The following is a 20,259-nucleotide window of genomic DNA, read 5'->3' on the forward strand; positions in this document are numbered from 1 at the left end:
GAGAAAAGGAGATGGCGAGAGAAAATAAGAAATTTAAAAATAGAGATGGCAGTTAAGAAGAGAGACTCATGATTGCGTGGACAAAAGAGTAATTCTTTATTAAAAACATGGGCAAAATTATCAAAAAAAAAATGTAATTGTTTAATCAGAAGTTGTAGAAGTTGGGTACCCCAGCTTTAAAAAAACCAACTTCTACCCCTTCTAAAAACTAGTAGAACCTATAAACTAGAATTTTAAAAGATAAAACAAACACTATATACTCACTTTTTTTAAACTAAAACCTAAAAGTTACAGTTTTTAACCTGTAACAAACAGGCACATTATGCCACCACCCATGGTTGAGATATAGCCACACGTGATATATTGTAGAACAATCAAACATATTTGTTTAAATCTTATAGACAAGTAGACCACAGTCATTTGTTTTATGAAAAATAATAAATTCCAAATATGTAATTCACTTTTTAAGTAATAGATAGATGTGTCCAATTTTTTTAAAAAATGTGATCATCAAGTTAACAGATGATATAATAATAGTTTCTTGAGGGGAAGGACAACCATATAGAAAAATATACTATTCCAAGTTTAATTTTTTCATGCCTTTTCACCATAAAATCGCATCTTGATGCACATGACAGTACTTCGAATTTGCAACTTAATTTGTTTGGTGGGTTATACAAAAAAAAAAAAAAAAGTGCATAAGAGAAGGGGTATATGAAAAAGACATTTTCCACACACACACACACACACATTAGCATCACTGCCCTACCTAGCCCCCCCGTCAATTAGTTGTTAAGCCTTCATGTCATCTTCATCAGTCACTAGACTTATTAGTACAAGATTGGACCAACAATAAGATGAGATTGCTGAGCTACTCTTGGAAGAGATTTGATGTTGCATCTAGCCTAACTGATTTGAGAGCTATAAGAGAAAACTTTGAGCTTTGAAATTACATTTCAATAGCAACGAGAGAGTCTCTACCCAAAGACATTTCACTAGAAGAAGATCATGAGTTATCACTTTGTTAGGCTTGTTTTTTCATTCTGCATCTAAAGAACTGAACTTTTCGAGCAAGTGAAGTTCAATTGCCTCCAACTTGGATTCAAGCTTAGGTGTGAGTGATTCAAAGAAAAGTAAAAAGATGTTTAAGACAAACTAGGAAGCCCACAATGAGGCACTTGATTAAGTGTTTCATAGGGACCAACAAATGTCTTGGAGAGCTGATTCATGAGAGTCCTCTGTAAACTTACCACCATCGTCCCATTGATCTCGACCCTTACCTTCAAACGATCTAAAAACATAAATCCCAATTTTGGGATAGAAAGCTCACCTCCCTAGAGAGAAGGAAGGAGGGGTGGTTTAAGTGAATAGATGCTATTTACAATTTTTATTTAGATTATTTTGAAATTTTGAGTTTTTTGCAAAGCTATTATTGTAATTAATGCTAACAATTTGCTAATAAATAATATAAAACGGTTACCTTAAAGAATCTAAAAAGAACTAAGGGCGCGTTTGATTACAAATATAGAACTTACATGAAAAGAAAATAAATTTTAGATAATTTAATTATTTAGAAATTATTTATATAAAAATTATCAATCAAGGGTGTTTGACTATAATTTTATTTTTTGTGTGATTTTCTCTCCAAATCCACTCGTTTCCTCCCTGTCTTCCCCTTCCCCTCTCTCTCTTCCAAATCCACTTCTCTTTCTTGCCTCCCCCATCGCCAGTTGCAGCGGCCATCACCGTCATCATCGCCGGTTGCCGTAGCCATCACCGCCTCCATTGCCAGTTGCAACGCCCATCGTTATCGCTGCCATCTTCGCTACCCATCTCTCTCTTTCTCTCAAACCTACTTCTTCTCCCTGTCTTTCCCATCGCTCTCTCCCTCCCATTCTGTCAATCTCTCTCTCTTTCTATATATATATATAACTTTCTCTCTCTATATATATACATTTCTGTGTATATATATACACACATAGAATTGAGAGTGCATTGTTGACAAAAATGAGAGTGCATTTCTATCAACAGAGATGGTCCAGCAACACCGAATGAAGGAAGATCTCAAATGAGAGTATATATATATATTTCCTAGCTGTTGCAGACTCACTGTTGCAGGCTTTGAGGATGAAGGATGGTCGGGAATGAGAATGCATTTGCTTGGAAAACAATTTCTCTCCCCCCAAGGGAATTTGTTTTCCAGTAAAAGTGAGAAAGAGGGTCATATGACCCTAAGTGGGAAAAGATTTTTCATGAAAAATTTGATCAATTAAACACTTTAAAAGTTAGAATTTGGGTGAAAAATGACCATTTATATAAAAAAGGATAGCCAACCAACTGGCCCTAAAGCACACAATTAGAAAGGCACCACCTTCAACTTCAATAGCAACAAGGAGTTGCTCATCTGGACTTTTTCCTCATCAGTGTTATCTATAATAAGAGGATTTATTTCTAGACATTCATTGAGTTAATAACATTGTTGTTAAAATTCTTATTCAACATGTACGATTTTACATGTTGGAAACCTCCAAATAATTCAAATCGCATGCAAAATCGGAATTGAGATAAAATCATGTAAAATCAAAATTTTAATGGGTAAAATCATAAAATCACATGGGCAAAATAGTAAAATTACATTGGTAAAATTGTAAAATTGCATAAAATTGAGATTTTATTTATGCTTTAAATTTTAAACACCATATTTTGATGCAAACTAATAATTAATTTGTGATAACTTTAAATCGCATAAAAGCAAATAAATTATGCAAACTAATATTTGATTTGTGATAACTTTAACCATGTTTTGATTATGGATGGATGAATGATGATAAATAATGGACTTAATATTTAAAAAATTTATATTATTCAGTATTTTTAAAGTTTTTAGATAAAGTAATTTTGAAATAGATACATATATTTTATTTATAATAAGTAATAATTAGGTTATTAAATAATATTAATTTATTTTTATAAAATTATGTTATTATAAATATGTATTTATAAAATTAAAAGGTATTTTTAATTGTTTCTAAAATCTTATAATTTTACAATCCAATTTTATGAAAATTGTTTTAATTTAAGTTAAAATCTTGATTTTAACTGTCTCAATTAAGACTGATATTTATAGTGTCATCTCTTTATCTAGATAGCAAATTTTTGCTCCATATTCACCCATGCATGTAGGCATATTGCTGAATCAATGACATACCACTACGAAAAAAAAAAACTATGGATGTAGGCACATTCAAATATTTTACTTCTTGGTATTTTTAAAACTCTTGAATCAAAACGGAGCAATTAGTCTAATTGTCCTCAACCTTGAAAATGGTCAGGCTCCAACGCTTCCCGCGCACTCTAGCAAGTCAGCGGAGATGTCATTCTAATTGATTAATCTCTTCTTGATGTTGATGGAGGGATACAGTAACGTTATTCTTTATGTTTTGGCTTTTTCTGTCGTTACCTTTTTTTGTTAGGTTCATATTTTGTGCCTTTTGGGCTTAGACTTCAAGTATTCTGCATGTTTTTTTTATTTTTGTTGTGATTGCTTTTCGTACTTTTTGTTTTATTTATTAAGAGTTGCATGTTGTCTAAAATCTCTCTTAATGCATGTCCTCATGACAACTTTTTCGTATAATCTTATTCGGTCTAGTGCCATTATTTATAAATAAAAAAAAATCTTCTTTAGATAAATATTCTTTTATCTTAGAAACCCTTTAGAGAATTCTTTTTGTACTTTTCATCAATTACTAATTACTATATCTAATAGTTATTTGGTTTTTTAGGCTATTTTTCATTTCCCCAACAAATTCATATTTTAGCTCAAATTATTCAAAATTTCAATTTGAACCTCATTTTTGAAAAACTAGACTTCAAAATAAAATATTGGGCTACTTTACCCCTTTTCCAAAAATTTGGGTTTGGAAATACCAAAATGAACCTCATGGCTCAAAATGATGAAATGGCTTCTATCATTAAAAATTTCATCATTATAGGAGAAACTGTTATTGGGAGAAGGAACGTAAAATTTGCTATATCAAAATTTGATGGATTCTATATACTATATCTCACTTTAAGATTAATTTGTGATTTTTGTTGATGATGATTAATGAGAAGGACAGATTAGTTAATTGAAATAAATTTGCATGATATTGGTTCAGTGACATTTAATTTATTAATAAACGAGATTGACTACTTGTTTATATATATGAAGGAAGTAGGAACAAGCCAACAACACAGCGTCTTTTTCTTTTCTTATTTCCAACTAGCTAGTGGTCTTCCATTTCCAGACCACCTACATATGCTCGAAAATTACTTGAGTAAATCTCAGCTTCCATTAACCTTCTTACAGTCTGATCTGATCTCCCCATTGCTACCCGTTAACGGGCTGATATTCCCCATGTTGATCATCGACTGAGCAAAGGTCTCAAAGAAGGCAGTTTGGTTGCTGCTGAAGGAATTAACAATAGAGATTGTGGCTGCACCGCTCGTCGAAAACAACTCTTGATCAGACAGTAAAAGACCATTGTTGTTCTGCAAATTGGAGTAGTAGTTGTTGTCGAAAGCATCCGGAGTTGTGAGATCGAGGTTGGCCAGGGTAAAGCCGCTCCCATTTTGCGGACACAGTTGCTGCAGCGTAGCCAAGTAGGTTGAGTTCAACGTCGGGTCAGGGCTGCCGCTGCCGCTGAAGTTGTACAGGCGGCTGCTGAACACCCGGCACTGAGCTCGCCCGAAGGTGTGAGCGCCTAATAATTAAGAAACACCATGCATGCAAGTAATTATACATGTACTGCAATGTTAGAATATATATATATATATAAATATATATACATTTGCAATAGAGCTTTCATCTCTTCTAAGTTCTAACATGATATATATTAGAGCCGAACGTGTTTCTTCAAACTTGGCTTCTTTTATATATTAAGCACGTATCAAAGTTTCATTAACTTTAGTAGAAACTGATGGAGATGGGGGGATTCTTAATTACCCGACAAGGCGACGAGATCAGTGACGCTGAGGCCTACAGCAGAGAACTTGTTGGTGATGTTGGTTAGGGATTCAAAGGGGTTAGGAAGGGAGGTGTTTGCCCCTGCCTGGTTGGCCGTCAAGCTGTCTCTCCTCCCCATTAGCACACTCCACGAAGGACCCCCCGCCTGACACAATTCGAATTAATGACATCATTTTAAATTTCTCTGTTCAAACACAACTTAAAAGGAGATTAATTAGTTCCGAGATATATATGTGTGTGTGTCCAATACCAAAGAAACAGAAGCCTCAGCAGCAATGGCGAGAATGTCAGCGCATGATACAACACCGGGACAAGAACTCTCAAGAGATGCTTTTATATTGTCGACCACATCAAACCCTCTTGTAGAGTTGGTATTCGGGAGTGCATCCTTCTCGCTTTGCGTAATGTTCCCACCTTTGTCCAGTAGGAGCGAAGCATCACACCCCTAGCAAAATGAATGAATAATTCAAACGAACTAAAAAAATCATCTTTCATCAAATCTAAATCCAAAACAAAATTTGAAAACAAACCGTATACATTAAATTGATCTAAACATAGATATGGAAAACTGAACAAAGTTATGGACCGATACAAATTAATTAAATGCTTATATATATATATATATATATATATTAGTTAAGCTCACATTGACGAAGCAATCGTGGAAATGGAGCCGAATGAGGCTGGCGCCAATTCGAGAATCAGATTGAAGAGCCTGCTGAACCACACTTCGAACGATGCTGGAAACATTCGGGCAAGTAGTGTCGTAAAATGTGGAGTTTAACTGGGCTTCTGATTCATGGAGCAGTACTAGAACTGCTAAAAGAATGGCTGCAGCAGCCAGGGAAAGAGAGGAAGAGAAGGCCAACATTAATAGTAACTGATTAATTAATGGAACTCAAACAATTAATGATGCTGTATCCCCATCTCAGTAACCAAACATTATATAGAGAAAGCTTCATGTAAACTATAATGAAATGTATAATTTTCTGGGAAAATTAAGCGTGCTTTACAGCTTGTTTGGTGCGTGCTTTCTTTGTTTTTTGTCTGTACGCTCCATTACAAGCATGAAAGTAGTCACACATTTGACAGTCTGACATTCTTTGTTATCTTCTCGAAATAATTGAGGTTTATGAGCAAGCCATGGTTCACCGACAATGCTACGGAAAGCACAAGAAACCTGTGTAATTTTGTGCATTAAAGCCTAATTTTACAACTCAACGTACCCGCGTATGTTTTTTCTTTCTTTATTTGTTTTCTTACAAAAACTGAAAATCGGAATGGAATCAAACTGGTTATGATATCTTTCTAATATTTCGTAATAATTTACAAATTACGACCCTGATAAGAATAATTAAGATGGTTACATTTCATATATCAATTTTCGATACTTGAGTACTTATTATAATTCAGGCAACTGTTATGTTGCCCGTAGGTAACATAGCAGTGCCTTTATAATTCATTTAAGACTTTGAACAAACTTTACACATTTCCCAAAATACATATTTGTAAATTGTCAAAATATTCTCCCATAATTACAGGGGAACAAGAGAATATTCTTGATTCATGCATGCATGGGGCCTTGCCTTGCAATTTTATGTTCTTCTTTATTTGTTTTCTTACAAAAATTGAAAACTGAAAATTGAAATATGGAATCAAACATCAACCAAGTTGGTCATCACATCTTTCTAATAATTTATAGTAACTTGCAAATTAGGACCTTGATAAGAATAAAATATCAGTTTTTGAGTTGAGTACTTATTGTTAATTAAAGATTCAATTAAACTTGCAAGTTAGCCTTTTCCAAAACATTGTCAAAAGGTTCTCCCGTAATTACAGGGGGAAAGGAGTTTCTTGATTAGTGCATGCATGGGTCCTTGCCAGTGTGCAGGCTCAGGCCTGGCAATGCCTGGGGCCCCCAAGAAAGTGGGCCCCTAAAATTGATAATTAATTATTTTTTTAATATTTTGATATATAAAATTACTAATTTTATTTTACAGTGATTTTCTTTGAATTTATATTTTTTTATTTTGTTATTTTATTTAAAGGAGAAGGCTCCTAACTCCTCAAGCCATCATTTTCTAATATTAGATAATATATAGTGAAATATCATTAGATGAGAAGATACCCAACTATTTAAGTTTACGGATCATTTTTCAATATTAAGCAATGAATAATGATGTGTAAATTAGTAATGTAACCAAAAAAAAAAAAAAAAAGATAAGAAGTGGTATTATTTTAGGTGGATAATTTGATAAAATGATTCTTTGAACGATAAAAATTTTGTTTAGAGAATCTACATTAATCTAGACATTAAAAAAATAAAAATAAATCAGTAAATTTTTAATTTGCATGACCTATTTATAAACTCTTCACAATTTTTTTCTTATTCAATTTTTACAAAACGTTTTCATATCTTTTTTTCTTTTCTATATTGTCAATTAGAAAAGATTTATTTTTTAGATTTGAATACAAAAATTTAATTAGCAATTTTGCATCTCAAAAAATAAATAAAGTAAAAATTAAATAATTTTTAATATTTATTTATATTATTAAAAGACCACTAAATTAAGTCTTGCTTAATTAGCACCACAAATGTTGTTAAAACAGCAATGGGTTCATCAGGTTTTGATTAATCATGTTGATTTGATCTTGAAACTAGATAAATGGCAACACATCTAGTAAATTCATTTTAGAAATTATTTATAAAACATGATATATAGTGACAAATATTAATATACATCTTAGAAAACAAAAAAGATATCTATATATATATATATTATTTTAGACCAAAGTATTTTTAAAAATTCTAGAATCTTTAGTTAGTTCCAAAAATCACAAACCGTATATCTAATCAATGCTAGCTACCAGCCAAAATTTGAAAGAACTTTCAGAAATTAAGCAGTGTGGGGTTGCTAATTAGAAATGCAATGTTGGTTTGGTGAGAGTGGTTGATAGTTGGCAACAAACTTTGACAAGCAGCTGCAGAGATATATCTTTACATATATAAAATTCATGCAGCGCATGCAATTCAAGTTCACTTGCAACTTCTATATCTTCTCTTGCCATGTGCTAGCTAGCTTTCATTTGAAAATTAGCTGGCAAATCCAAAATCAATGGAAATGCCAATTAAGTAAGAGATCAGTATGAAATGAACCCCTTTCCTTTGGGCTCGCTTGACAAATTTTTCAATTTTTTGGCTTTAATATTTTCTGTTTAGTTTTTATTTTTATTCGAGAAAAGAAAACTTAACATATATAAAACTTAACATATATATTGTTTGACAACATTGCGCTTTCTTTTAGTTTTTATTTTATTTTATTTCCTTTTTCAATGGTTGTCAACTGTCATGACTACCGAGATCTTTAATCTTAATTATCTTCTTTCCAATCAACAATGACTGCCATGCATGAGAGATGTTGGCTATGCCCTAATTAAAAGGATGGATACCGTCTTGACAAAGCTGGTGGATGGCAGCAAAGTTTTGTCTATAACAGTGAAAATAAAAATGAAAATGAATAAAAAGTAAAACTCAATGATGATCAAAATTTTGAAAAAAAAAAAAAATACATAATTTGAAAAACTAAAAATAAAAGCTGAAAAGGAAAGTGCAAATAAAGGCGGGGTGCTTAGCATTTGAAAGAAAAAAAGAAAAAGAAAAAGAAAAAGAAAATGGCATCTGGGTGGGGGTGAAGTGAAGTAGCAGGGGCTTTATGGCCGAACATATTATCCATTATTATGTATAGAAATTGCATGCGCAGTGCCAGCGATATTGCTGCTCTTTCATCAACTGCATAGGAATATATAAGAAGAAGAAGAAGAATTAATGTTGTTTGTGATTAGTGTGAAGATATATATATATTCCAAGTTAGTTGGGTATCTCTTTCTAAAGATCCATGTTTGTTGTTTCTGCAGATATTTCCAGCTCCATCTGTATCTGTGTCTCTTTCTTCTTCACATTTCCTTGGTCTAGAATTGCCCCATATATATTTTGCAAGCCAACCAGAATTTCCCAAACGACCAACTGCGCGCATTTCATCGAAATTCAGACCAATCAAATGTAAGCACTCCCGCCCTGATATTCTCAACCACCCGAACTATCCGAACGGGAGCACCTACAGAAGGAGAAAAAGAATGAAATACGAGATAAAGACTACCCTGGTATGCATATACAAAAATAAGAACAGCGGAAACGAAACTAAACACATGCATGCACTACAGGTATCCCGCTAGTACAGCGGTCACGTGATAAATAAATGAACACAGACTCCTGTGCCGACATACACGAAACTCGAGGAAAGACCTGGTACAGTACAAAATAATAGAGTAAATCCTACTCAACCATCAGAGTTGACAGGGATTGACGGGACTGCCTATACACCGTACCGACATTGCTGTTAGAAGCTGACTCTCTTGCCCATGGCCCACGCCGCGACTACCTGGAATGATAAAAAACAAAGTGAGTCAAAAGACTCAGCAAGCATAAGAAAAGAAAGGCTAGAGGTTGGACATAACCAGAAAACTCTCCCTAAAATAAACCCCAAGGTACACACAAGGCATGAGACGCTACAACACATCAGTATAGCATAATAAAACACATACCGGTCCTTGGGGCCCACACAAAACACACGGCACCCAAGTCCCATACCAACCTGCCGCTGCCCTGAAAGGTAACATAAATCTCCAGCAAACCTGCGTGCGCTATCCCAGGTCGGTGCTCCTGTCACCCGTGTGTCCATGTTGGTACTCCCGACACCCGAGCCATAGGCTCTCTCGGAACGGTCCTCCCGTCCGAGAACTAATAACTACCAGTAACCATGCAATGCACATAAAAATGCAATGGCGTAGTGAGTATCAACGTGATACATTAGCGCCCATACATCCAGGCATCAAGCCATGCTTCGCCCACATAGTAAACCACATGCGATGCATATGCCCGTGCTGGATGCAACCTAACCAAGCTAGAATGTCCATGTCCCAAGCATACTCAATAAATGAATATCCCAATATGCAACCCGTACCCATGTGCATATCAAGTCATGAACAGTAATATAATGAATCTAATCGTGCAGTAAATCATATATTGGCAGAGCTAGTCAGCAGTGCTCGGCAAAGGTCAACGGCCAGTGACTAGGAGTGTCCACCCGACGATCTACATCAGGGCCATACAATAGTTTACCTCAATGTCACCAAACAACCGACCCCTTCTCTATTGCTCGATAGTTTTAACCGAATCATAAATAAATTCAAAAAAATCGTAAATAAACCCACACGTCTAGGAACCTAGTCCCCAAGCTGGGTTCAACATCATTTCGAAAAGAATGGGGGCGGTACAAACCCCCGTAGGCACACAATAAATAAAACTTTAGAAGTCTCAGATTTAATTTAAATTAAAACAAATGAATAATAACTCAATAAATAATGCTATGCGCTGAATTAGAGTAAGGGAGAGGATAAAATACGAGAAATCACGGGGTCTTTCACGGGAATTAAAGATCATGAGCAGAGGGTTAGGAGCTTGGCTTTACACGGCAGTTTCTTGCTTTTCTTGCACTCTCGCTATAAAGTAAAACGTTTAATAACGATTAATAAAACTCGTGGCTCACATTAATTAAATCTAATCGTGTAATATAAATAATTTAACCGTCTAAAATCTCACCTAGGCGCACCGCAAATAATATCTCAATAAATCTCATATTTATTTTAAATTAAATCACGCTAATAAAATCCTCGAAGCCAGCTTAATAATTTAAATTTAAATCAAACAACTCAAAATTTCATAATTAATAAACGGACCGAAACAGACGAGGGAAGGGTAAATAAATTGACAACGAGAGGAACATAGCAGAGGGAATAAAGAACTTGCCTTAACGAAGATATCCTTAGACTTGTTCTGTCCCAAAGCGGTAAAAATTATACAAATTATAACACCGTAATAATTTGCCAAAATTAATAAAATTTGACTCTAAACGAAATTTCAATCATACAGAATGTTTATTACCTATTTATTTGCTCACATGGCTAATTAAAACGTAATTAAACCAAGTTTAATCTTATATTTTCTCCCAATTTTCTCCATTTCTTCACTGTGTACGCATCTTTCTTCTCCATTTTCTCCTCTATTTTGCGCGCAAAATCAGCCCGAAATGGGCTTAAAATGGGAGCAAAACGAGCGGCTGGAAGGAGGCCACGTGGCGGCCGCTGAAGGCATCACCGCCTTAGGCGAAACAACGCCGTTTTGGGCGTCCTTGCTGATTAAAAATCAGCATTTACCTCCCACGCGCGCGGGTAGAATCAAACCCGCGTCTAGCCCCTGGTCGCCCTCGCGCGACCGCTCACACCACACGCCATCTTCAACCTATATGTGCCTTCATTTATATTTAAAGTGACTTCCAGTCACTTTCCAACTTTTGCACCAGCACCCCTAAACTTTTAAAAATTATCACATGCACCCCCAAACTCCAATTTCTCTTATTACAATTATATCCCGAATTTTCAAAAAATCCACTAAATTAATTTATTTCATTATTTTCATAATTACTCCCAAATAATTTAATTAAATACCTAAATTTCCTATTTCTTCAAAATTACATAAATAAGCATTTTGTCTTAAATCTCCAAATAATTTAATTAATTATCTTTAATTCCTTATTTTTCTCAAAATCTCATAAATAAATACTTTATCTTAAATTCTCAAATATTCAATAATGTCCTCAAACACCGGTTGAATAATTATTATTTATTTTCAAATTTCAAGATATTACATCAAAGCTCTTTCATGACCATTTCTAATAATAATTTCATTTGAGGTCGTTTGAACACACTAATAAATTTATTTATTATATATTCGTCTTCAAATTTTAAGAATTCTACAAAACAAGGAAGGATCAGCGGTTACATAATATTTTTTTGTGTAAATATTTTGATATTTAAGTCAAATTTTCAATTAAACTTACAAAATTCTTAAATAAGTAAAAATAACTTAGTTGGGAGAATGGATTCTCCTCTATTTATAGCTAAGGTAGGTAAGATGTGATAAGGATTCCTTAGTTTTCAAAATTGACACGAATCTCATTAATTTTCATCCATTACATGATTTTTAAAGAAAATTTTGATAATACGATCGTAACTTTATATGTCTCTACCATGAAAATACCTCAGGGGTGAGATTTTTGGATGCTTCTAAAACTTCTTGATCCTTTCATGTGAGAGTGAGAGTCTCTTGAAACCTTTATTCAAGAGGGTCTCCTAAACTTTTTTTTGTGCAATTTTCTTATTTCTTTGTTACTTATATTTCTTTCTTAATTTCTGAGCTTAATCTTCATCGGCTTCATAAATGGGCCTAGACCCTTGTGCATATCACCACTAAATGTATATCCTAACACATGTTTCCTAATACTTGAATTTGATTTTGCTTTGCTATGAGCTCTTTTCTAGCAGGCCCTCTCCTTATTAAGCTTTCTTGGTGGTGGGGGATTTTATTTTTGCATCTAACTTTCAACAATAAATAATAAGGTACGATATTAATTATAGATTAATAAACAAATAATTTTAATTAAGTAACAAATCAAAAATAGATTCCAAACAAGATAGAGATTATACATAAAGTCGGATTATTCAATTGATGACACATCTGGCATAGATGCAAAATGAGAAAAATGAAAAATAAAAGGAAAATTTTAATTTTTCTTTAATTTCTTGATACAGCATAGCAATAATTATTTTTGTATTTTTATATAACTTTTTTATGATAAAACTACAAAAGAATTGCAAAAATTAAACATCTAATTAATATATATATATATATATAATTACCTACCAAAAAATGTATGCTATAACATTATAACATAGAATAAAAGTGAGTTTGAATCCTTCATACTTATTAAGGGTGCCTCTGTCCCTGCTGTAGGGTTCCCGTCTTATATTGCTAATAAAAGCAGATAATAAAAAATGTGATTTAATGTTTCAAAATAATTTCAGTACATACACATAATAATTAGAATAGTCTAGTTTGGTATAAATTATGGCCAAATATATATTTTAGTTCTGGTGTTTGTAAGTTTTTTGTTTAAATATTTAATTTTTTATTATTTTAAAGATATTTTTAAATTATATAAAAATATACTCATCAATTATGTAATTTCTACGTAAGTACACATCATAATAATTTTGCTTGTGAATAATGAGTTTAAGGGTATAATTAAAACAATAAAAGATTTAGTAATGTAATTGACTTAAAATTGTAAATTTAAGGGTATTTTTTAAATAATAAAAAGTTTAAATATTTAAATAAAAAAACATACAAATACAATGATTAAAATATATATTTTGGTTATAAATTATACATCAATTAATAATTAGAATAAAATTATTGATGTAATATTTCCAATTAATTAAATGAAATGAAATTAATTAAATTAATTAGTTTGTGTTAAAATTTGAGGCTGTGCGCGTGTGTTGGTGTGCTAAGCATAAAAAGAATTTGCTATTTTTTTTGTGTCTCTCATTGAAGCTTCTGGCTGAATGGAGAAACAGAGGAATGAGGGAGATGGCCGAATCGGCCATGACAGCTAGCTGGTGGCCGAGAGATCAAGTGTGTGAGAGAGAGAGAGAGAATGAGGGAGTGGCTGGCGGCCATGGGAGGTTGGCCGAGCTTTGCTTGGCCATGGCAGCGATGCGGCAGCAGCTGGTGGGGAGCGACGCGAGCAGCGACAGTGGCAGCAGGCGCGGTGGCGTGCGGAGGCCGGCTAGCGGCGGGTGAGGGCGGCGCTGGTCGAGGCGGCGGCCGGTGGAGCTCGGTCGCACCACTGGCGCGCTGGTTGCAGGAAGAAGAAGAATGAGGCAGTAGCGGCGGGGAAGAAAGGAAGAAGAAGGAAAAAGAAGAAAAAGAAGAAAAAGAAGAAGAAAGGAAAGAAGAAGAGAAGAAGAAGAAGGAGAAGGCGCGCTCGAGCAGTGGGCGCGGAGGAGGAGAAGAAGAAGAAGAAGAAAAATAAGAAAGAGAAAGGAAAGAAAAGAAAATAAAGAAAAATAAAGGGATTTTGAAATTATTTCGGTATGGAAAGTGATCAGGTACGTGGGTAAAAATTAGTAGAAGCATGTTATGTTTAAATTATAAATTTTACGCGATTAAAATTAATTAATTTGGGTCCCGATTGTGTTATTTGTTAGGAAATGATTTAATTTGCATCGGGAGCTCGAGTGAGGTCAGAATCAGCTGGTTTCAGGCAAGCTCTTAACCCTCTCTTCTTGATCTTTAATTCCCGTAAAAGACCCCGTGATTTCTTGTATTTTATCACCTCCCTTACTCTAATTCGGCACCTAACTTTATTTGTTAAATTATTATTTATTTGTTTTAATTTAAATTAAATCCGAAACTTCTAGAGTTTATTTGTTGAGTGCCTATGGGGGTTTGTACCGCCCCCACTTCTTTCGGGAATGATGCTGAACCAGTTTGGGGACTAGGTTCCTAGATGTGAGGGTTTATTTACGATTTTATTGGGTTTACTTACAGTTTTTTTCAGATTTATTTATGGTTCGGTTAGAGCTATCGAGCAGTGGGGCAGGGGTCGGTTGTTGGTGACGTTGGGGGTAAACTATGGTACGGCCCTGATGTGGACCGTCGGGTGGACACCCCTAGTCAATGGCCGTTGACCGGTGCCAGACATTGCTGACTAGCTCTGCCAGTATGTGATTTACTGCATGAGTAGATGCATTGTATTACTGTTCATGATGCGGTATGCACATGGGTACGGGATGCATGTTGGGATACTCATGTATTGAGAATGCTTGGACACGGACATTCTAGCTTGGTTAGGTTGCATCCAGCACGGCATATGCATGGCGTGTGGTTTACTATGTGGGCGGAGCATGGCCTGATGCCTGGATGTATGGGCGCCTTGTATCACGTTGATGCTCACTACGCCATTGCATTTTTATGTGCATTGCATGGCTACTAGTAGTTATTAGTTCTCGGACCGGAATACTGTTCCGATGGAGCCTATGGCTCGGTTGTCGGGAGTACCGATGGGGACGGGCGACGGGAGTACCGGCCCGGGATCGCGCGCGCAGGTTTGTGGAGATATTTGTTGCCTTTCAGGGCAGCGGTAGGTTGGTATGGGACTTGGGTGCCATGTGTCTTGTGTGAGCTCCAAGGACCGGTATGTGCTTTTATTATGCTCTACTATTGTATTGTAACGTCTCATGACTTGTGTGTATCTGGGGGTTTATTTTGGGGAAAGTTTTCTGGTTATGTTCAGCCTACAGCCTTTTCTTCCTTATGCTTGCTGAGTCTCTCGACTCACCTTACTTTTCATCATTCCAGGTAGTGCCAGCGTGGGTCCAAGCAGGGGAATCAGCGTCTAGCGGCCGAGTCGGTATGGTGTACAGGTAGTCCCGTCAACCTCTGTCAACTCTGATGGTTGTGTAGAGTCTATTCTTTTATTTCTGACTGTGCCAGGTCATATCTCGTGTCTCGTGTGTGTCGGCACAGGAGTTTGTATTCTTTTATTTATCTGGTGACCGCTATGCTAGCGGGGTTTTCGTAGTGTATGCATGTGTTTTGCTTCGTTTCCGTTGCTCTCATCTTTGAGTATGCATGCCAGGGTGGTCTTTGTCTCGTGTCTCATTCTTTTTTCTCCCGTAGGCGCTCCCGTTCGAATAGTTCGGATGTTTGGAGATATCCGGGCAGGGGTACTTATAATTGCGGGCAGGGGTACTTATAATTGACGAGGTAGTTTTCTCACCTAAAGTGATTGGCAGGCGGTCCACTCCCAAGATCACAAGTGGCATAAATAAAAAAATCTGTGTTAATCCCTTGGGGGCTCTTGCCCAAAAGTGATAGAAAATACAAATGGCAAATGGGTTGTGGACAGAAGGCCGAATCAAAGAGCGAGAAATTTAGAAAATAAATATTGAATTAGATATCATACTCCAAATGTTAAGAGAGAGAGTATCTTTAAAGGTACATACGTGACACTCTATTTACGTAATCTTGACCCTCATTGGTAATTTATCCAATTATTCACGTGTTATTAAAGATATTATATTTGTATATTTTTGAAATAATTTGCATATTTTAAATCTAAAAAGTATAAAACGTATATTAGTCAATTTTTTTAAAAATTCAACTAAAAAATTCGTTACGTGTTCCTATAATAAGACCATGTGCAGAGCAAACTCTGATGTTTAATCAGAATTTTTTTTTAATTATTACTATAGCTAATGGCTCATGATGACCCATTATTTAATTATTCTCAGTTTCTCACTTTTCACTCATCTCTCCTTTTGTTTTTATTAAATATTAATAAATATTATTATTCAATTCCATCTCCATACATATCTCTCATTTCTCTATCATTTATCTAATAAACTACTTATCTACCACATTTCTCTTTGGAGTATTTGTTCTTCAATTCTCAACTTCTCATCAGATTCAATAACTTCAACTCTTCTTTATCTCTCTGTAGATTACTTCGTTTTATTCCTTATTTTGTGGTCCTCTCAACATTTATTGAAGTAATTTTTTTGTACTAATTTTTCATCTTCATCTTCATTTATATATGTATGGAAGATTATTTAAGGCATATTTTGTTATATTTTTAAATTAATTTTTAGTTTTAAAATCAAACAATGTAAGGTTGATAGATTTGAAGAACTAATTTTTGAAATTGTTTCTAAAATAAGGTATGACCAATTTGAAGTAAGAGATGGTTTATTATTTGTGGGAGAAAAATTGATTGACATTACAAGAAAAATAAGTTTATTGACCAATTATTAATTAATGATGAGAGACATTCAAATATGTTTAATTTTTTTTCAATGGCACAAATGAGATCTGTTTATCCTCGTCAGTAATGTTACTTTTGTTCAACTTATTTTAATATATATTTTTATTAAGTTATTTATCTTACATAAAGCTAACTTGTTGATCATTATGTTTAGGAGTATGGCGGGAAGCAAACGGACGCTTAGTTCCTATTCTAAAAAGAGTTGTTATTTGTATATTGAGTCAACCATGTAGTGCTCCTGCATGTGAACATAATTGGAGTGCATTTGATGCTGCACAAACAAAAAAGAGAAATAGATTATCACCAGATATGTTAGAGGGCCTTGTCTAGATAAGGGTGAATTCATTAATGTTAAAGAATTCTAATAATTTTGAGATGCATGATGTAAAAGTAATTGATCTTGAAAATCTTGTAGAGTTTGATGAAAATGTTAATGAAAGACTTGAGGAGGCTGCAGATGAAGGTCTTGAGGAGAATGCAACAAATAATATTGATGTTGGTGATACTTCATGGCTTGATAGAAGACTTGGCATTGGATCATCTATATCTCGATCATTTAATTATGATTTTTTTTAATTCAATCAAGGAATTGACTTGAGTATTTGGATTTTGGATTGTTTTTGGATTTTGAAAGTATTTGGATTTGGAAATCTCTTGTGCAAATTTTGTTTTTATTCTTAAAAAGAAAAAAAATTAAAAGGCCGACCCTTCTTCACTTATTATCGGCCTCTCTCCTTCAAAACCCTCTCTGTTTTCTCTAGTATTAGCCCGCTGATTGTCGTCGTAGTTCTCTCACCCGAATACCCCCCTCTCTCTCACTCTTCTATTCCTTCTCTCGTTGCCGGCATTGTCTTCGTCAATTGCTGCCATCGTCATTACCTCTATTCTTCCCGGGCCGTTCCATCTTCGATTTCCTTCTTCGGGCTCAGGTAAATATATATTTTTTCTTTTTGTTTCGGCGTGTGTTATTGTGTCTCCATCGTCTTGCCAATCGTGTCTCCATTATGTCACCTTCAGCCAAATTTACCCAGATCCAACCTTCAAATCTGTCGCCCACAACGTCTACAGCCATCTGCATCCTTACTACTGTTGTCGCGGCCCGCACTCTGCTCACTAGCCCCCAAATCCCATGCCTCTCGTTGATTTTCTCATTACTCTACCTCTCTCACTCCTGGATTCTCCCTCGCTCTTACACCTTGCCCTTGCCCTCGCCCTCGCCTCTCGCTGCTTCGTCACTCGCTGCCTCTCTCTCCTCTCATTGCTCTATCTTACTCTTGCCCTCACCCTTTTACTCTTACCCACGCCCTCTCGCCTCTATTGATCAAAACCCTGCTCACCAGCTAACCACAAGTCACTGATTAAACAATAAAAAAAAAAAAAAAATCAAAACGAGAAAATCATGTCAGGAATCGATTCTCCATGAGGTGCCTACAAAGTATTAAGAAGAAAATGTACCCAATTGTGCGTTTTTGTCCTTTACTTCTGCCATGAAAAAGAATCTACTAATTTTGCAGCTATCCATAAGATTTTTGACCCCAATAATGCCTCAAAACTCCTGGCCCAACTTTCGGTAAGTGATCGTTATGGAGCTGTTGTTACACTATTGTATGAAGCTCAATGTAGGTTTCAAGATCCCATTTATAGCTGTATATATTATATTTTTGCCCTCCAACAGCAGGTTATCGATTTGCAAGTTCATCTAGCTTTATTACAGGAATTACTATTTGCAAACTCTTATCTAAACCCTCAAGATGTTCAGAATTGGTTTCACCTAGAAACTAATTCAAACCCTATTCTAGAACTGCATCCGAACTTTACCTGTAATTTTGGACACATTCCATATTATGAAAATGGTTCATTACTCGTGGATGATCTAAACCTTATCTGGAAATTTAAAAATCCAGTCATCCCAGAAGAAAATGTGTCGTTTCTTTGTTTTCAAGAGATTAGTTCACAACATTACTCAATCGAAATTAGCAGAAGCCAGTGGCCATTCCTAGGTGATGTCGATGAACTTGGATCCGTCGTGTTCGACAACCATCATCAACATTGAACATCGACGAAATCTAAATCTATCAACGTGGTTGAATTAGATTATTGCTTTCTAAATTCTGTAATGATATTGTACCCCTTGAATATTCTATAATTATTTTCTTAGATGTTGTGTAATCTTGGGTCTGTGGTTCGAATGGTTAACCATACCCTAAGGGATCAACATGTGTAATTATATTTCTTGTGTTTGATGAGTTGTTTGCTTGTTTAGCAAGAATATATTTATGTGCATATATGAATGAATCGTCTTAACAATTCTCATTTTATAATATTGATAAAAATATAAATTATATTTTTGTGTTTAATGAGTTATTTGCTTATTTATCAAGAATATGTTTTTATGCATATATATAATATGTCAAATTTTTATTGACGAATTTATTCAATTGAAACGTATTAAACACGAATTAAGTTTTTTCGAATATTTTTTGTATCACGAATATTTGATCGAATTTTTTATCGTATTTAAAATATAACAAGCCGATTAATACTCTTACTTTTACCGTTCTAAATTTTTTCCGTTCGTCAAATTACTAACAAGGATTTTGACTCACATTTTCATAAATAACCTTTTTAAAAGAGAGAAACGTAGAAAGCTTTTTGTCGTTTAATTCTTTTTTCTGTTCCTTTCATGACTTCACGCTAAAATATTTTTGTTTATCCAAAATTATTGACTAAGTCACATGGAAGCGAACGTTATTTCAAAAGAAGTCTCAAATAGACCAAAAACTCTAGCTTTTTATGAAGAAAACAACCTATTTATCACTTTCTTCACTAAGAATTTTTCAATGTGAAAGAAAAAACAAAAAAAAAATGAAAAGAGACATAAGTTAAGTACATACGTCCAAGTACAAGATGAATGTTTGTTTTACATTCCTATTCCTTTTTCTCAGCTTCTCCTAATCATCTTTCTCCGTCCAAAAATAAAGGTACGATTTTCACACATCATGACGTAAGTGACAAAACTCTTAATTTTTTTTAAAAATAGTCGAGGGTCAATTTTTAGTGAAAATAAAAATACCCCATTTAGTGAAGATTGACCGAATGTCCACTTAAGTGTATAAAATTGCAATCACATTTGATTTATCCAACAGTCGAAACAAGAGAGAAGACCAATCTTCTCCAGAACTAAACAGGCAAAGTCTAAACACCTGGGCCATCAAAAAAAAAAAAAACAAACAAAAGGTACGACATTTGAAGTGTCCTAAATTAATTAAGGTTGCTTCTTAATTGGTAGAAGTAGAACATGGTAAGTGCCATGATGGACATTTAACTCTTCACAGCCGGAAGACATTGCCGGATGATATAATATGTAGCTCCTTAACAAGAACCCATGCGTTCACAGAGTTCAGAGCTGCCCACCGTCGACTTGTGAAAGTCAAGCTTTGAAACTCAATTGTTTACTTTCATCCATCC

General features: G+C 34.7%; 1 protein-coding gene across 1 annotated transcript; it reads right to left on the bottom strand.

Annotated features, from left to right (window-relative positions):
* Positions 1 to 4,167: 4,167 nt before the first annotated feature.
* LOC127790031 (peroxidase A2-like) lies at positions 4,168 to 5,966 on the bottom strand. Its single transcript, XM_052319260.1, has 4 exons — positions 5,652 to 5,966; positions 5,256 to 5,450; positions 4,985 to 5,150; positions 4,168 to 4,742 (listed from the first exon to the last, which is right to left on the bottom strand). The coding sequence occupies exons 1-4, from the start codon at positions 5,874 to 5,876 to the stop codon at positions 4,324 to 4,326; spliced, it is 1,005 nt and encodes a 334-aa protein (XP_052175220.1). The 5' UTR covers positions 5,877 to 5,966; the 3' UTR covers positions 4,168 to 4,323.
* Positions 5,967 to 20,259: the final 14,293 nt, after the last annotated feature.

This window comes from Diospyros lotus, chromosome 14 (assembly GCF_014633365.1).
Source record: "Diospyros lotus cultivar Yz01 chromosome 14, ASM1463336v1, whole genome shotgun sequence".
Classification (NCBI taxonomy): domain Eukaryota; kingdom Viridiplantae; phylum Streptophyta; class Magnoliopsida; order Ericales; family Ebenaceae; genus Diospyros; species Diospyros lotus.